Genomic DNA, 17,322 nt, shown 5'->3' on the forward strand with positions numbered 1-17,322 from the left:
GAGAGATAAGAAGCCGGCCTCATTTCACCAGCTTTGTTGGAGATCCATCATGCACTTCTTGTCTTAGAACTGTGCCAGCTGGTCAATATAGGAACAACAGTCTAGAAATTGGTGCCCAAGTTTAGATTTTCCACTTTCCACTTTGGCCATGTTGGACTGTAAGTCACTCTGGAGCCTTTTTTGGCAAATGCAACAAACAAACAAACTTTGCTATTTCCCAGGTTTTGATCATGCAGTCTTACATTGTTGGGGACCTTATCTTTCCCCCCAATTATGACAGGTTATAATATGGGCAGCTGTCAATACATTAATGGCCATTTCTCTATCCTCTACTAGGACTTCATATTTTACAGAGGCGGTTTTAGGGTAGCGCAACCAGTCTGCCTGCACTGGGAGCCGCACTGCAGGGGATACCACAACAGTGCTGTAGAATGGAGCGCACAAGGCTGGCGATGCCAAATTTTAGTGTCCCACAGACCTGAAATTTGAAAGCCCCAAGTCCCCCACTGTCTTTTACACAACCAACTAGACCACCCAATGGGAGTAAACACCCTGTGATTATTTTGTTTTCTCCAATTATACTGGGTCATAATTTCTTTCTTTTCAGACAGGTCCAGAAAATGTGCTGTCTGAAAACATATTTTTGAAACTATTGTGCAGTTGTCTTCAAGAGATAGTAATGCGGGTCACACATGTTAATGTGTGTTGAATGAGTCAGGTCAATGTGTATTATGACACAAGGTTGCCTAAGGACTAGGCAACAAGAAAGCAGAGTTGGGAGGATCTGGGGAAATGAACAGGGGGAGGAAGGAAGCTAAGGGGAATGGAGCAGGAGGAAGGAATACAAGAGGAGGTAACAGAGCAAGAGTGGGATGCTGAGGAGAACATCAGGCAGCTGGATGGAACACTTCAGGAGCAATTCACAGAGCTGGAGGAAAGTGAACAGGAGAATTTTCTAGAAAAGGAAGGAGGACCACAGGAAGAGAGCACTGAGCTGGATGGAGCTATGCCGCAAGAAATCCCAGAAGAGATTGGCAGGGATCATGAGTGTGTCACAGGTATGGCTGGAGGAGCCAGGCCAAAGATCAAGGAGCAGGTTCAAGGTGGGCAGGAAGATTATATAGAGCAGCCTACAGAAGCCCCCAAAAGGAATACTGAGCAAATTAGAGCAAGCCAAGATGTATTCAGAGGGTGGACCACAGGAACCCATAGGAAGATCCTGAGGCAGGCTGGGAGATCCTGGGAAGAGATCACAGACCAAGCGGGAAGAGGGCAAGGGAAGATAGCAGAACAGGACAACCAAGGTCAAGAAGCAGGTCTAAAACTAGTCAGGGACCTTTTGGCTGTTGTTGCCAGGTCTGACCTTCCCCACGAGGAAAAGCTGGAGCTGGAATTTGTGACTCTCCAGTTTATGATGGGAGGCAACGTGCACTTGCTTGGGGAGCTACAAAACCAGGCAGTGGTGGAGACCTTCCGCCAGGAGGTGTTTGCAAAGTTCCCAATCCCAGCTTTCCATGTGACGAGCTCAGTGATCTGTTGCGACCAAGCAGCCAGCCAAAGGCCCGAGAGACCCCAGGTCCTGACTGAAAATGGCTGCTCCAGGCAACAAGAAAGAATCTACTCCCAGCTCATCTTCTTCCTGTGCAGAGCCCCTTTCTTAAAGTCGTGGGACCAACTGGATCGACTGGCCGAAATGCTGCACAAGCTGAAGAACTGCATCTACTATAACCCGGTGGCTCTGGTTGGGGTCATTGTGCAGGTGGATCCTGACCCGGGTTTGGATGCAGAACAAGAGGCCCGGGCACGGCGCTGGCTGAGGTGCTTGTTAGATGGGTTCTTCTGCTGCGACTTACTGTTAGATCAGGACGGGACAGAGCCAGAAGTTCAAGTTCAGGTGGCTGTCTATCAGTCAGGCCAGCCCGAGAGGGCTTTAGAGGTGAAGAGAGCAGCATGCCAGGCAATACGAGCAGCTCTAAAGTTCTGAATTGGCACCACAGATGAACACTCTGCTCACATCAGGTAAGGTTAAAGGAACAGAGCAACACTGACTACTAGAATGAGTTGGAATCTAGATGCAAGGGGACAGCAGAAACAGATTCCCCATTCCCCCTCACTGGTCCAGGGCCTAGGAGATGAAGCAGTTATGTGAATAGTTGCAGAGCATGTTGGAATTAATTAATTCACCAATGAGCGCAAGGCAATTGGATGGTTGCCTGACCATTACCTAGATTTCACATCCCTGAATGTTGGTTGAAGTGTATGGAGCATTAGGAGATGGGCAGTACCTCTGGTGGTGAACACATCATGCTCCTTCTGAGGTAGTTTGTCCACCTTTGGCCCCCACCCTCCACTCAGCTCTCACCTGTGGTTTCTAGAAGCTGCCAGCATGCAACAGCAGCCACACCCCAGGAATGGCTTCAGCTGACCCGCTAAACCAAGTGAGGGTAGGTAGTGGGTCTCAACCTCTAAGTGAGTTAGGGACTTCCCCTGCATGTGAAGACAGGCTGCGGCAGTTTGGGTGGATGAGATCCATAGTTGGTCCAACGGTCAAGATGGCGGTTTCTGCTCATGCTGTAGAGGGAAATGAGGGGCAGATGGGACTAGTCAACCTAGGAAGGGTGCCCATCTAGGAGAAGAAAAACTCTTGATCCTAAACCTCTGCTGCCTTGCGGGATATCTTCAGAAGAAAAGGCTAAGGAGTAAACCCTACACAAATCCGGAGCAGAGTTCCTAAGTTAGATGGCGTCTTGTACACCTCCGGCAACTAAGCTGGTGCCAAACATATTGCTCTGCTTTCCTTTGGACCTCATCAGCGAGGCCAAGATGGGAGTGTTGTCATCTGGGCAGCCTGGGAGCTTCATACATGCTGCCCCGGCTTGCGTCCCAGGGAAGTCACTTCAGTGCTGCTAACACAGTGGTTTGACTTCACTCCCAGAGGCACACTCCATTGTCTCTCGAGACAGACAGGTGCCAACAATGGCAGGAGGTGTGTGTTGAAGTCAGATCAGCTAGACTTGAAGCTGCAAGACCACTAAGAGCATCTCATAGTTGTTAAAGCTGTTCCTTGTAATAGGCAAATATTCTGCACACATTCTTATACTGCACTTGTATCTACACACCCAGATTTGTAATACCTAGATCATTGATGCTAGAACAATGCAAGGCCAAATGGCTTTTTAAAACAACATGCCTCATATCGCATCACAGCCATGGCAGGAGAATCTTGCTTCTGCAGTGCCCCTTTCTATGCTGCAGTCTCATTTCGCTTTAATCCAAGGCAGTGTGTTGTGATCACCGTTTCCTGGTTTTACAAACGGGCTAATATAAGCCACAAAGGTTGGCCACTTACGCATCTTCCAAGAGAGAAAACCTTACCCTACAAAAAAGAAAGAGGACATAAATCTCCATAGGCTAATTTATATTCATAGACACAAATTTAGAAACATTTATTAAAATTCAAATAGAAATACAACGCATCTCACTATAGTGACAAAGATGGTGATCAGGTGAGCTGTGGGTCTGCTCAATCTGTTGTTAAGGTGGTTGCTGTTACATGCTGACAGCTTCTAGAAGCCACAGGTGATAGGAGAGTGCAAGCTGCGGGCCAAAGGTGGGTAAACTACCCCAGAGGGAGCACAATGTGTCCTCCACCAGATGTACTACCCCTCCTTTAACCCCCTATATGTAACCATGCACATACACTGTTATTATTATTAAAATCTTAACCACCCTTCATCAAGATTCCAGGGCAGTGGTTTGAGTTCTTGGCCAAAAAGCAGCACAGCCTTTTATTTCTCTCTTCGCTTATGCTATTTCCCCCCCTTTCAGATCATTCATATTATTCTGTAATTCCCTTTTAACTCTTCCATGGCCACACCTCTAAATCTATTCTGTTGTTCTGGCTAGCTTCCTCTGCTTCTTTCAAGTCCCACCACAAGACCATCCTTCTAAAAAAAAAAAGAAAGAAAAAGATCTGTAATTAAATCACTCTGGTCCATCTTTTATCTTTTATCTTTTATCTTTTATCTTCTATTGCCTTTTTCGTGTCCTTCAGGTTACAGATTCCGCTAACCCAGAAATAATACCTGAGATTAAGAATTTTGCTTCAGGATGAGAACAGAAATTGTGCGGTGGCAGCGCAGCAGCAGCCTGAGGCCCCATTAGCTAAAGTGGTGCTTCAGGTTAAGAACAGTTTCAGGTTAAGAACAGACCTCCAGAATGAATTAAGTTCTTAACCCGAGGTACCACTGTACTATGTGACATGTAGAAATGTTTCACAATAAGCTTGTTACTTTCAGATTAATTAGCAGTCACCTACTTTAAATATTCATATTATGTTGTTTTTATTTACAGCTCTCCAGTAATACTCAAGATCTCATTCATCACTGGAACATCATTTAAAATTCAGATTATTCCCTCCAATCTCTCGCTCTCTCTGTATTTTAATTTTGGAATTATTTACGTCCAGCATTTAAATGCCTAGTAAGTTGGTTACTCTCAAGCGATGGGGAAGCGTAATCTCTGCAACCAGCCTACCTGATATGTTACAGCCAGTTACACAAGCAAAGAGAGAAAGGAGTATCACATTTATTGCAAAGGAAGTTTTGGAAAATGTAACACATGACTCCAAATCAGAAAATAGGTAGTTTAGGGCCAGACTGGATGAGGCAATGAAGCGTCGTGATTAGACCTTCCATCTCTTACTTTTTAAAAAGCAAAAGTAGCTGGGTGGGGGAGAATTCAGAGTGGGACCATGGTTCTTGCTTTCCCTCTATATAAACGGGTCCAGCCATGGTCTGCAACCTGTGCAGACACTAAAACTGGAGAAAAATACAAAGATCAAACACTGAGCGTGCAGATTATATTATAAGGAAGAGAGAATGCCAACAGACACTCCTAAGTGTTTACATGGCTCTTCATTAAAAAACAAGAGCAAATACTAAGAGAAGGACAATCCCATCTCAAGTGAACTACTTGCAACTAATTTTCATTCATGTCCATAAAATACATGGGCTTGTCTTTCCCATGTAATGACAAATCACTTGATTTTGACGTAGCAAAACATGTTTATAAAACTTCTTTTTCATCACATATACTGGCTACTCTTTATCTAAAGACGTGGAAGGCCGTAGGAATAAAACAGTTCTCCTTTTAAAAATGATCTAATATGTCATTACCGACTACTAGTCAGGTCAAAAACTGGAAACCCCTGGGCCAGGGGCCAGCCCTTTGCGGCTATCAGTTGGTTGTCCACTTGCCAAGCCAGGGAAGAAGTGCAGCAGGTGGTATTCATGGCAACAGAATTGGTCCCCAAGCAATTTTAGTGGGTGAACTGAAGCTGTGGTAGGAGCATCTTCAGAAAAAGGGAAGCAAAAGACAGGGAAATAACATCATTCGTTGGGGAACAGCCCCTCACTTCTCAAAGTATCACTCCCAGAAAGCCAGTTTCTTTCAAGGTGTTTAAAGAGTAAAAGTTGTTTGAATTTGTACTTACTAAACCCAGTCTTTAGACCATTATACCAGTATTCAAGGCCCAAACCCAACCACAGAAGTATCAATGGAACAGCAGATTTTAACAGCTGTATATACCCTTCCTAACTACTTCTGCTTGCTGGCACCATACAGCCAGGAATTAGGTGGTCAGCACTTGAAGCCTTGAAATGGTTTAAGTCTTCAGCAGACATTATGCATTCTTCCCTCCCCGCAAAAAACCCCCAACCTTAATCTTCATAGTCTTGAAAGGTAGAATCTGCAACCACCCACCTGAACACAACGAAAGCTTGCCAGAAATGATGTCACATGCTTCTGTAACCAGACAAGATTTCTCATTGACCTTTTTAAGTGTGGAGAACTAGAACACAACTAAAGATGATGATATTCTGTATGGTAAAATATATTACAATTGCTAAAGGAGTAGGATATGGATTAAGAAAGGGTCACTGCTCAGTGGTAGAACACATGCTTTGTCTGCAGAAGTTTGCAGGTTCAACCCCTGGTGTTTCAAGAAAGGACAATAAATAAAAAAATATTGGACAGGGCTGCCTATTCACATAAAAATTAATGAATTAGGTGGATCCATTGACTGACTTGTTATAAGACAGGGTCTATGTTCTTATAAAAATATCACAGCATTAGGTTTATCATTATTCCCAAGTGAGCAGAACCCAAAAAGCTGCAAAACTCTTGACTACAGCCTAAGAGTCATTCATTCATATCTATCTATCCATCTATGACAATCATATACAAGGCAACATAGAGAAGAAAACAAGCACATTGGCTGGGAACCAGTGAGACTTTTGGCTAACAGTCTTCTCTCCACCTCAACTCAGACAATTCATATGTCCCTATTTCCACCAGTCTAGCCTTGGCTTTCATTCTACAAACCCACTTGGCATGATTTGTATCGATATTAGTTTTCAAGAAGAGTGTATTTGTAATTTTTACCAGGGCTGCCTGGTAACAGTTATGTTACCTCTGCAGCTGCAAATCTATATCCACAAAAATAAGAACACTCAGCATGGTGGGTGGTTTTTTCCCTTTCAAGTTCAACAACAACAAGCAGCCTACTTAATATTTATCTTGCTGAAGAAACATAGCCTCTTGTCCATTAAGTCTATACAAATTTATTTATAATGACCTAACGTCAGCAAATTATGTTCAAACTGGTATTGCACTCCAAGTAATACCTAGATTTGAAGGACAGAAGAAAAGGCAAGTGAACTCAAATATCCAAATTTCTGAAACATTTTCAGATGCTGTGAGACAATAACATTAATATGGAAGAAATGGCACCTTACATATCCCGGGCTCAAAATAGTTGGCCTTATTAAAAAAAGACATTTTGGAATACGTTGTACCAATGGTTCTGCTAGTTGTATCAGTTTTGTTGTTTTAAAGACAGATATATACAGATATATATATGTATATATATATATATGTACACACACACACACACACACGTATAAAATATTGGTTGCTAGCTCTGCATGCTATGGACTATTGTCTCTTTTGCAGTACAAAGGACCATTTAATGATCGGATTGAAAATACAGTGATTTTCTAGTATGTTAGTTACTGCAATTAAGCAGCTTCTGTTTAACAGTCCAAGAAAGAGGGCTAAGACAGAGATGGACTCCAAAGTCCAGGATTAACAAAATGCCCAGCATATCATTTGAAGAGTATTGCCTGAGATAGTATTTGAAGGAAGACATGTGGGGCCTCATTCCACCCTAAAATACCAGAGCTGACATTGGCACTGGAAGCATTGTTACAAGTTATCGTTCTGTTTATACTTTCACTGGAAGTAAAAGCTTTCTGCTTATACTTCCGTTGGAAGTAAAAACAGTTACTAGTGGAAGCAAAAGCTTTTCCAATAACTGATCTTAATCTGTGTGTGCCAGCACTGGGTGAAAAAGCAGAGGGTGAAGGGTACTCATCTTCCCCTCCCCTCATTTCCCAATCCATGCAAGTCTCTCTTCTGATTATGCTGAACAAGAGTACTGAAAGCCAATCAAAGAGGTTTTGCAAGAGAATGTTGCTCCTTGGGAGCACTTAGACAAAGTCAAAGTCTTTGCATTCCCACTGATCTACCTGGTCCCACGCCAAGGATTACCATTGATCTGCCAAGTCAAATTTGAATTTCAGCAAGGGTTTGTTGCTTGACTTAAACTCACTATCAAAATTTGAGAAAGCTATAGACATTGGAGTTGGACATTCTAGTCTTTAAAATGTGTTTACTTGGAAAAGGATCCCACAGATTTCAACAGAAAAACGCTTCCAAGCAAACAAATTAGCCTTGTCATAGAGGGTCAACCACAGGAATATAAGTTTGTGCTGGTGCAACTAAACAGCGTACTAAATAGTGGGGTGCACCTATGCTGCTCTATCAAGCTTCCTGTTGGAAAGTTCCTAATCCCTTCCTGCCAGAGGTGAACTTGGTGTAGGGCTTTAGAGTCACGTCTAAGAACACATGGACAACTCATGCCCCAGACCAGCACAAGGATCTTTAAATATGATCCTACAAACCACAACATCAGCCTAGCGGCTTATACAAGTAGGCTCTTAGAAAGAGAAATGATCTACAGAATTAAAATGACAAAACTGGACAAATCAATGTAAGGAAGTATTATATATTAATAGCTTCTGTTATATAAATAACCTTTATAAAAATAATCTTTAATTCTAATAACTCACCTCTTTTTAGGTTCTGAAAAACATGCATGAAAAAATGTACTGAGGTTTAGGTTAGAAAAAAAAAAAAATCAAATCTGAAAGTGTTGCACTAAACCCAATCCTCCCCACTAGCCAGACTTTTGAGGTGGTGGGAGAGGTAATCATTGAAACCCTGCTAATACTGTCCAGCAGAATATTAAGATCTACACCTAATAACTTGTTTGAAATAGTCAAATAAAAACTGAGAAAATTGCTACTCTAAAATCCACCAATTATATCTGACATTATGAAGGCACGATCTTCTCTAATTTACTGACTGGAGTTCATGGGAGAGGAAAACTCTCAGGAGCAATTAATATTGCTAAGCTTTCCTTCTTTTGCAAACCTACATGGGCCCAATTTTCACCAGACCAACTGGAACATGTGAACAACTGGTTTTAATGCTCGGCACAGATTCCCCAATCAATTAAACAAATCTCTGAAGTATACCTTCCTGGACTTAAGGCATAACATGACTGTACATATAGGAAAAGTTGTATTTGTAATACACAGTCTGTAGTGTTCCAAAACCCTGTTTAACGTATTTAAATAGCTTTGAGGTTGTTGTTTTTTAATCTTGCTGCAAGTTCAAATGCTGTTCATGGTTTGTGCAATTAAGATGCAACCAAACTTTACTGCCAACAGTGCAGTGAAACAGCCACAAAATGGGTTATCAGTTTTTCAGCACATTCATTTTTGTTTCAGTTCAAGGCATGCTGCTTGATTGTATGAAAGATCCAGTCCATTTTTGTTGTCCAGCCACCATGATGAGCATCATTCATCTGTTTCATGAAATACTCCAGTGCTTCCTGCTCTGTTTTGTCCAATGCAAGAGTCTTGCGAATATATGCAATGTCATCAAAAGACTGTAGTTCTGGCATCCCAGAGCCAAGCATCATGGAGAAGAGGTTTATGAAAAGATTGGCATGCTGCCGGATTGCTAGATAAGCTTTATAACACATTTCTTGGAACCTTGGAGAGAAAAAGAAAAAAATATATCAATCAGACCTATGCCACAGTTTTTGAGGATCATGAAACAAAAGGAGTACGGTACATAAAAACAGCTGCTAGTTGACCTTTACAGTTGAAAAGGCCATGATACCATCAGCAGAAAAGGCTATGAGGCTATCAACATTTCTTTATTATGTGGCATTAAAGAAAACTATTTTCCCACTGAGGAAAAAATAATTTGTGCAATGATTTTCATCATAAAACCATACCACTCACTGTATGTAGCTTTCTCAAAAGAGACGTTTTGGAAATATAGGCATTTTAAAAGTAGAGTATCTGGAGATGAAGGACACAAAGCCTTTTAAACTACTAAATTCAGAATCTAATAATTTCTGCAAATTGGTCATGCATTTCCTGTTCTGCTTGGCCCCAGTTATTACAGGTTACAGGCTACATGTTCTGAGATATACATGAGGAGGAACATGCCAATTTCCCATTCTAGGAGTATTGATTATTAAATTTGTATACCACCCTGCATCCGTAGATCTCAGGGTGGTTCACAACATAAAAACACATGATAAAAACTAAAAATACCTAATAAAAATAAGAGCAACTCCCACTACACAAACCAATAACCCCGCACACATGGCTTGTGATTTATTCCGTGGTGTTTAGGGAAAACCCCTTTGGAGAAAATGTGTTTGGAGTGTGTGTGCTGCTTTCAAAACCTCTTTAGATGTGGACCATGTTTTCCGGGAGCCCCTTGTTTACTTTTTACATTTATATACCACCTTTTTTCTTCCAGGGAGCTGAAGTTGGTGTACATGGGTTCTCTTCCTCCCCATTTCATCCTCACAACAACCCTGTGAGGTAGGTTAGGCCAGGCTTCCTTAACCTCGGCCTTCCAGATGTTTTGAGACTACAATTCCCATCATCCCTGACCACTGGTCCTGCTAGCTAGGGATCATGGGAGTTGTAGGCCAAAAACATCTGGAGGGCCGAGGTTGAGGAAGCCTGGGTTAGGCTAAGAGATGTTGACTGATCCAAGGTCACCCAGTGGTCTCCCAGGTCCTAGTCCAACACTGTAACCACTACAGGACACTGTAAAAACAAGTGCAGTGGTGCCTCGCAAGACGAAATTAATCCGTTCCGCGAGTCTCTTCGTCTTGCGGTTTTTTCGTCTTGCGAAGCACGGCTATTAGTGGCTTAGCGGCTATTAGCGGCTATTAACAGCTTAGCGGCTATTAACGGCTTAGCGGCTTTAAGAAAAAGGAAACAAACTCGCAAGAACTCGCAAAACGTTTCGTCTTGTGAAGCAAGCCCATAGGGAAATTCGTCTTGCGGAACGACTCAAAAAATGGAAAACTCTTTCGTCTTGCGCATTTTTCGTCTTGCGAGGCATTCGTCTTGCGAGCCACCACTGTGTGTACCTTCTCAGTCACCCCAGGATTACATTGTTTTTGCTTTATTACACCAGTTGTATTTCAAAACCCTTACAATTATTATTTTTATAAAATAACGTATGAAAGAAAGTTGTGAGCCACATTGTGCACATAAAATTAAGGTAACAGTGACAAAGCTCTGTATTCTGTGAACTACCCTGATATTCTGTGAACCAGCCTGAGACCTGCGGGTACAGAGCGGTATATAAATTCAATAAAAAAAAAAAGTTAGTTCACTCAAAATATCATCCCCACCCCATCCCCCGGCAGAAACATCACCCATCACCCTTTCCTTCAGTATTTCAAGATAATATCTACCGTATTTTTTGCCCTATAGGACGCACCAGCCCATAGGACACACCTAGGGTTTTTTTGGGGGGGGGGGAATAAAGGGGAAAAAAATTATTCCCCCCCCCAGCCGCGGATATCTGCCTGAAGCGCGGGGTGCTCTGCTTCAGCGTGCCCCGCGCTCCGTGCAGCAGACTGCTATCCGCAGCCTAGGGAGCCCTGCGGGAACTCCTGCGGGCTCCCCAGGCTTGCTGATAGCTTCCTGAAGCCTGGAGAGTGAGAGGGGTCGGTGCGCACCGACCCCTCTCGCTCTCCACGCTTCAGCGAAAGCCTGCATTTGCCCCATAGGACGCACACAGATTTCCCCTTCGTTTTTGGAGGGGAAAAAGTGAATCCTATAGGGCGAAAAATACGGTAATTAATTATATAGTAAGATTTGCTTTAACAATTAAACTTCAATTAAATCTTCAACTATAAAATGTTGTACCTTTCAAATTCCCTTGTTTTGGTACATTCTTGGGCTCCTTTACTAATCACTATCAAGAAATCTTGCGTTAAGACAAACGGCACACGCTCTCGTTTATAGCCAAACTTCTTCTTTTTGTGATCCAAGAAGTGTCCGAAATCAATGTGAAACAGCTTTAAAGAAAATGCATTTTTAGGTTATTAGTAATCTGGGAAAGCCAAGAGAATAGAATATTCCCACCTGCATATTGATCTGATATTTCATTCAAAGAGTCAATATGCAAAACAGCCCTGCACCAGCAGCTTTCATACTGTTCCAAGGAAACCTGGTATTTCTCAGAAGTGCAATGAACAGTTCAGTATTGCGAACAGACTTTCCAAAGGCACCACCATAAAATTGCTACTGAAATTCACAGCTGCACAGGGGTACTGGGTGTGTTTTAGGCCAATGTTTATTGTGAATATGTACCTTAGCCTAATGCCTCTGCAACCCACAGAACTGTTAGGGCAGATGCTTAAAAGGTTCATCAGAAGCCAATTTGAGGCAGAACGTGTTTCCTGATGTTAAGAAGCATGACGGTAGGAAGCTACTGCATTGCCCAAATACCAGCACGTAGAAAGGCATAATCACTGTAAACATTTTTACCTGCCCATCATCTTTCACCATGATATTGCTATTGTGACGATCTCCAATTCCCAGTATGAATGTAGCCACACAATAGCCAGCACAAGAGCGTGTAAACAAATCAATAGCTGCATCATACCTATTAAGAACAAAGAACACATGAAATATTGCAGGTGCCATTGTTTAGGACTTCTAAAAGAAAACGATTCAGACACGCAATGTAGATGAGTATTCCTGGAAGCCACCTCTTTGGATGGGGGAGAATTCAACATGTATTTTTATTTAAAACATTTTATGTCACTTTTCAAAATAGTTTTACAACTAAAAATCAACAATATACCTTATCTAAATCCGAACCCAAATCTATGCCACAAATAAAACAGTGGATTCTATAAAATTAACTATCAAAAAGAAGAAAAGAAACAAATGAAAAGTTTTGACTTGTCTTTCGAAGAAAACTAAAGATGGAGCCATGTGAATCTCTTGAGGGTTGGCATTCCAAAGATCTGGGGCTATGACAGAAGAGGCTCTTGTTCTTGTGAGTCCAATCTAGACTCAACAGATGATCAAATCTTTAGCAGGAACTCAGTGGTAGACCTTAATTGTTGATAGGGCTCATACAGGAGGAGCCATTCCCTCAGATAATCAAGATCCAGGCTGGTTAAGACTTTGAATGTTAAAATCAGCACCTTGAATTTGGCCCAGAAACAGATCAGCACTCAAGTGCAGTTTGTTTTACAATAGGTTACAATATGAGAAAATCCGTTCAAATCCATCAGCAATTGTTTTGCACCAGGTAATATTTCCACCAGTGATGCTTTCCAGGCATGGTTTTGGGAAGAAATCCGGGGACCCGCTCAGTAGAATGAGTAGGAGAGCCACTGAACACAGCAGGGCTGGCTTACCTAATCTTGAAGTAAGTGAAGTAATACACATCACTCCACAGAGGGCCCACTGTAAGACCATTAAGATGAGGGACCAAGATTTCCTAGATGCACCACCAGTTTCCACCTTTTCTATAGGTGATGTGTTAGTTAACAGGCAAATATGCTTCCTTCATGGGCACTAAGGCTAGAAGATACTTGCCTAAATAAGGAATGATACATTTTGATGTTTGGTGCATAACAGCTATCACACACATTCAACCTACGGTATTTCTGATTGGTGGCTGATGTAGTCTTGTAGCTGGAGGGCAAGAAGGGATGGAGCTCCAACAGGATCATTTTGGAATGGTATCTTGGTGCTACTTTAAAGAATATTTTATGTCTGCTCCCCCAGGTCACTAGAGGTCCTGAGCACCTGCTTCTCACAATGCAAGCGTAGCAGCTGCGCTTAGAACTTCCTATCACTTGGGGAAGGGAAAAACCATGGGAAAATACAGTGGCCGGATTCTGCCATCAGAAAACTGGAGAAGACCAGTTAGGAATGTAGCTTCATTAATGTCTGCAGTTATAAGGTGGTGTGAACTAACCACTTCATACTCCTAAAAACCATAACTAAACATTGCAGCCACAATCCAGAAAACCACGTGAGCCACTCATCCATTGGGGATTTCACTTATTCAAGCAACGTGAGTGTCCTCCTGCATCACACAGCAAATTGTTTCAGAGACCTGGAAGACTTAAAAGCAGCCTGTGATATAGTATAGGAGCTTGCTGTCTCAAGAAAACATTAACATGCCCTGCAATAAATGAACAAGGTCTTGCCTGAATCCAATCTCTGGATGTGTCCATACTTCAGTTACAAAATACTGTGGCTTAAAACAGAAGGGGACCAAAATATTCTTAGGCTTCCATCAAAGAAAGAATAAAAGGGGGGGGGGAATTAAAAGTCAACTCACATTTCCCCTTTGTTCTTGTCTTTGAGCCACTGATGTAACGTATGGCTGTTGAATTGCAGTGCTCCTTTAAGGCCACCTTTGCACTGGATCTGCATGATTGTGTGTGAATTTCTCACAACCTCAATAAGCCCCACACAGTCGCCAATAGATAAACAACCATAAGGCAGCATCCTAGAAGAGCAATGCGAGTTTTTTTTTTTTAAAAGACATCGTAATGGCCACCAACCAAAACACACAGGCACTGAAATCTCTATGTGATAATCAAACATTTAAGTCATTTGGATAGACGACCAGCAGGGCCATGATTTATAGAACTACTACACAATTAATTCCAGCCCCCCCAGGGCAACATTGGACTTGCACTTCTAGAACAGCAGCTCAAGGCTACATGACAAGTTTTTTTTAAATAGAAAGGAGTTTAGAAAGCAGTTTGTGGTGTGGAATGGGCCTGCTCTCTCATGCAAAATATCCCACTGTGTATGTACAAAGTCGCTTTTTGGATCCTAGCCCAAGAAAATGGTGGACACATGCAAGAATATTAAATCATGATGATACTTGATTTTGCAGACATTTACATATTCACTGCATACTGATGACAACATTAATCAGTAATCTGACTGATTAGATAGAGAAGAAAATTTAAAACATTTGTAGGATGGGTAGTTATTGATTACAATAAACTAAAATTTTCTGCAAACTCTTGAACCAAATATGTTCTTCTTCAGGCAGAATGATAAACAAAACACAGACTGCAACATTAGCAATATTTATGAATACTTGCCTAAGATCAAGTCCTTGGTTTTGCCAGATGTTTTCCATGATTCTTATGATTTGAAGTGTCAGCATATCCTGACGTAGATCTGAAAACATGCAAGTGAACACAGGTTTTGGGAACTTTTGGAAGGCATAAAACAGCTTCAACAACTTTGTTTTGCACGATAAGCTTACTCTGTTCTGTTATCAATGACTTTTTTGATTGAAAAAAATGACTCTGTGTTTAAAAAATCAAAACACAACCTGTGACAAAAATGTGAAATCAAACTAATTCTAAGAGATTGGGGGCAAGTTATTATAGTCCACTACTTCAAGTCTATGGAGGTGAATATCTTCTTGTTCCAACAGGCTTTTGAGAATTAAAGGGCTGCTGTGCTGCTGTTTTTACTGTAATTACTCGTATATTGTAATTATTGGTATGTTTAAAACAGATTTTATATATATCTATAGTTTAAGTTCTATTAATATTGAATTTTATTTTAATGATTAATTTTTCTATGTTTTTAGTGGTTCTTGCTTTTATCCGTAAGCTGCTTTAAGTCCCATCATGGAAAAAGGCAGGGTATAAAGGTATAGGGTAGTATACAAATTTAATAAATAAATAATAATTAAAAAAACAACAACTTTATATTGGGCAACAGCAGAAAAGCTTACAAAGTGCTCTGGTCCCCCACTGCCAGCCACAACCTACATAGGAAAGCTCTTTGGACAGGAACAGAGCGCATCTCAAACAGCCATGTTGGTTCCCTCAGCTGGGCAAACAGAGCAAGTGGCTCCTGCTAATCTATGTGCCCTCCCATGCTAAAAGAGAACAACTGCCTATGTGCAACTGCCACAGCACTCTGCTCTGTCTCCCCTGGTGCAAAATCACCATACAGCAAGATAGGGACTGCCATTCCCTGAATGAGAATGTCATGGCCAGATAGGCCAGCACTAGTGCTGGGCGCTATCTGGTTTTCAGCATTGTGATGTATCACCAGCTAAACATCATGATATATTCCTATGGTAGACATAGTGATGGCGCATTTGCATTATTGCTCACTAATACTGTGTAGTGGAAGGGGTTTGTGTGTGTTTTTGGCGAAAATGAATGCAGTGGATGTTAATATAAAATTCACAAGGATTAGGAAGAAATCTTTTACTTTGATGTTATAACTTATAAGTTGGTATAAATTGAATAGAGGTGTTTAAGATAGTTAGGGCGATGAAGAAACACATACAGGATACAATGAAATATACTTCCTTACCATCTCCATTTTTAAAGATGATTTCATTATTCTGAAACAGCAGCTCAGACATGATATCTGGGTTTTCCCAATTAAGCCAAAGTGGCCTTTTAGCAGATGACATAATCCTGCACTCCTCAAGCCTATGAAAGGATAAAATAGCTGCTTAAACGAGTGCACCTTCAAACTGACATAAATGATTATATTTCTATAGACCTATTATTATTATTATTATTATTATTATTATTATTATTATTTCACCTGCAGATCTCAGGGCGGTTCACAACATAAAAATACAATAAAGAAGCGGAAAATTCATAATAAAAACAAGAACAAAAAACCAAAATCAAATAATAACCCCTACTCCCCTACCCCCACTTTTAGCTCAGGTGTGGGGAACATTTTTGGCTCCCTGAGGCTGATCCTGATAAGCCTCATTGCAGACCAAATAGGACGGATGGTCAGCAACACGCACCTGTCAATCACATGACATCATTAGGACATAACAGGATTGAGAGACAAGTTGTTCTATCCACCAGAATGGAAATTATCCCCATTATGTGAGCAAGGTGCACTCCTACCACCCACCAGCTGATGGGCAGTTGGGACTTTAAGGTCCTGATTGTTCCTTTGAAGCTCAGCCCTTACTCTGGGGTGGGGGGGTGGGCATGGCTTCCACAAAATGTGTATTTTGGGCCAAATGGAGGGGACTGGTAGGCCAAGTCTGGCATCTGGATTGGTGGTTCCCCTCTACTGCCTTAAACCAAAATGCAGTATTACTTTTCACGTCTAAAGGGCAATCTCCAAGCATAATGCAGCTACAAATAAAAAGATGGATCTAAAAAGATGTGACCTAGTTTTAGCTAGAGGACAGGATTTTAGAAAAAGGTGACTGAGGAGGCTCTTCATGCAACTGTCCATTTTAAATGTTCCAGATACATTCATGCCTATTTATGAAATCTGAGAAAGATGATACCTAAGATTTCCAAGCTGATGAGCAGGATTGAGAGGAGATATAAAGCCTTGCAGTGCATCCATGAAGTCTGGCCGCCTCATTTGCTCCACAAGGAATTTCATCTGTACCTGATGGATAACAGCATCCAAATATTGACGAGCTCATCAGTCAAATACGAACGAAGGCAGTATTTGTGACCAATTTCAATTTTTAGCATGAAGAGTCATGTTTTCTTTAAAAGCTTTTAAATGAAATATTTCAACTCTAAGTGCTGAAGAATGCATCCAGTGCTAAATTTATCAATTTACCTTTTGGGTTTCATCCTTTTTCTCCTGTTTAAGGATGTCTGTGAGGTTAATAAGTTTTTCCATAGCTTCTACCTGCCTGCTTAGGTGTTTAAGGTACATCCCACATGCTCGGCAATATGACTCCAAAAGCAGACCAAACCTCTGGCTCACATTTTTGTTGTGCATTTCAGACCTAAAAGAAGGCATAACTTATGGTTAATTTTTAATAAAGCATTTGCTAAAAAAAAACCTAACTATT

At 41.4% G+C, this 17,322-nt stretch overlaps 2 protein-coding genes across 3 annotated transcripts in view; one reads left to right on the top strand and one right to left on the bottom strand.

Moving 5' to 3' along the window:
* Window positions 1–743: 743 nt before the first annotated feature.
* On the top strand, window positions 744–4,422 carry LOC308478446 (uncharacterized protein). The gene is made up of 2 exons (XM_081008235.1): window positions 744–2,019; window positions 4,354–4,422. The coding sequence occupies exon 1, from the start codon at window positions 824–826 to the stop codon at window positions 1,982–1,984; it is 1,161 nt and encodes a 386-aa protein (XP_080864361.1). The 5' UTR covers window positions 744–823; the 3' UTR covers window positions 1,985–2,019; window positions 4,354–4,422.
* A 2,178-nt stretch (window positions 4,423–6,600) lies between these two features.
* PIK3CA (phosphatidylinositol-4,5-bisphosphate 3-kinase catalytic subunit alpha) overlaps window positions 6,601–17,322 on the bottom strand; it is a 42,912-nt gene continuing 32,190 nt past the window's right edge. For both annotated transcript variants that reach the window (XM_081007831.1, XM_081007830.1), the window contains exons 15-22: window positions 17,085–17,256; window positions 16,798–16,904; window positions 15,843–15,964; window positions 14,603–14,681; window positions 13,822–13,992; window positions 12,003–12,120; window positions 11,379–11,530; window positions 6,601–9,182 (exon numbers count right to left, since the gene is read on the bottom strand). In XM_081007831.1, coding sequence (XP_080863957.1) covers window positions 8,912–9,182; window positions 11,379–11,530; window positions 12,003–12,120; window positions 13,822–13,992; window positions 14,603–14,681; window positions 15,843–15,964; window positions 16,798–16,904; window positions 17,085–17,256 — 1,192 coding nt within the window. In that variant the 3' untranslated portion in view covers window positions 6,601–8,911. The remainder of the gene's footprint in view (window positions 9,183–11,378; window positions 11,531–12,002; window positions 12,121–13,821; window positions 13,993–14,602; window positions 14,682–15,842; window positions 15,965–16,797; window positions 16,905–17,084; window positions 17,257–17,322) is intronic.

This window comes from Podarcis pityusensis (assembly GCF_964106645.2).
Source record: "Podarcis pityusensis genome assembly, chromosome: 5".
NCBI lineage: Eukaryota > Metazoa > Chordata > Lepidosauria > Squamata > Lacertidae > Podarcis > Podarcis pityusensis.

Bases quoted from the DNA above. Each gene is read 5' to 3' on its own strand.
- LOC308478446 (XM_081008235.1), top strand. From the start codon at position 824: ATGGAGCAGGAGGAAGGAATACAAGAGGAGGTAACAGAGCAAGAGTGG.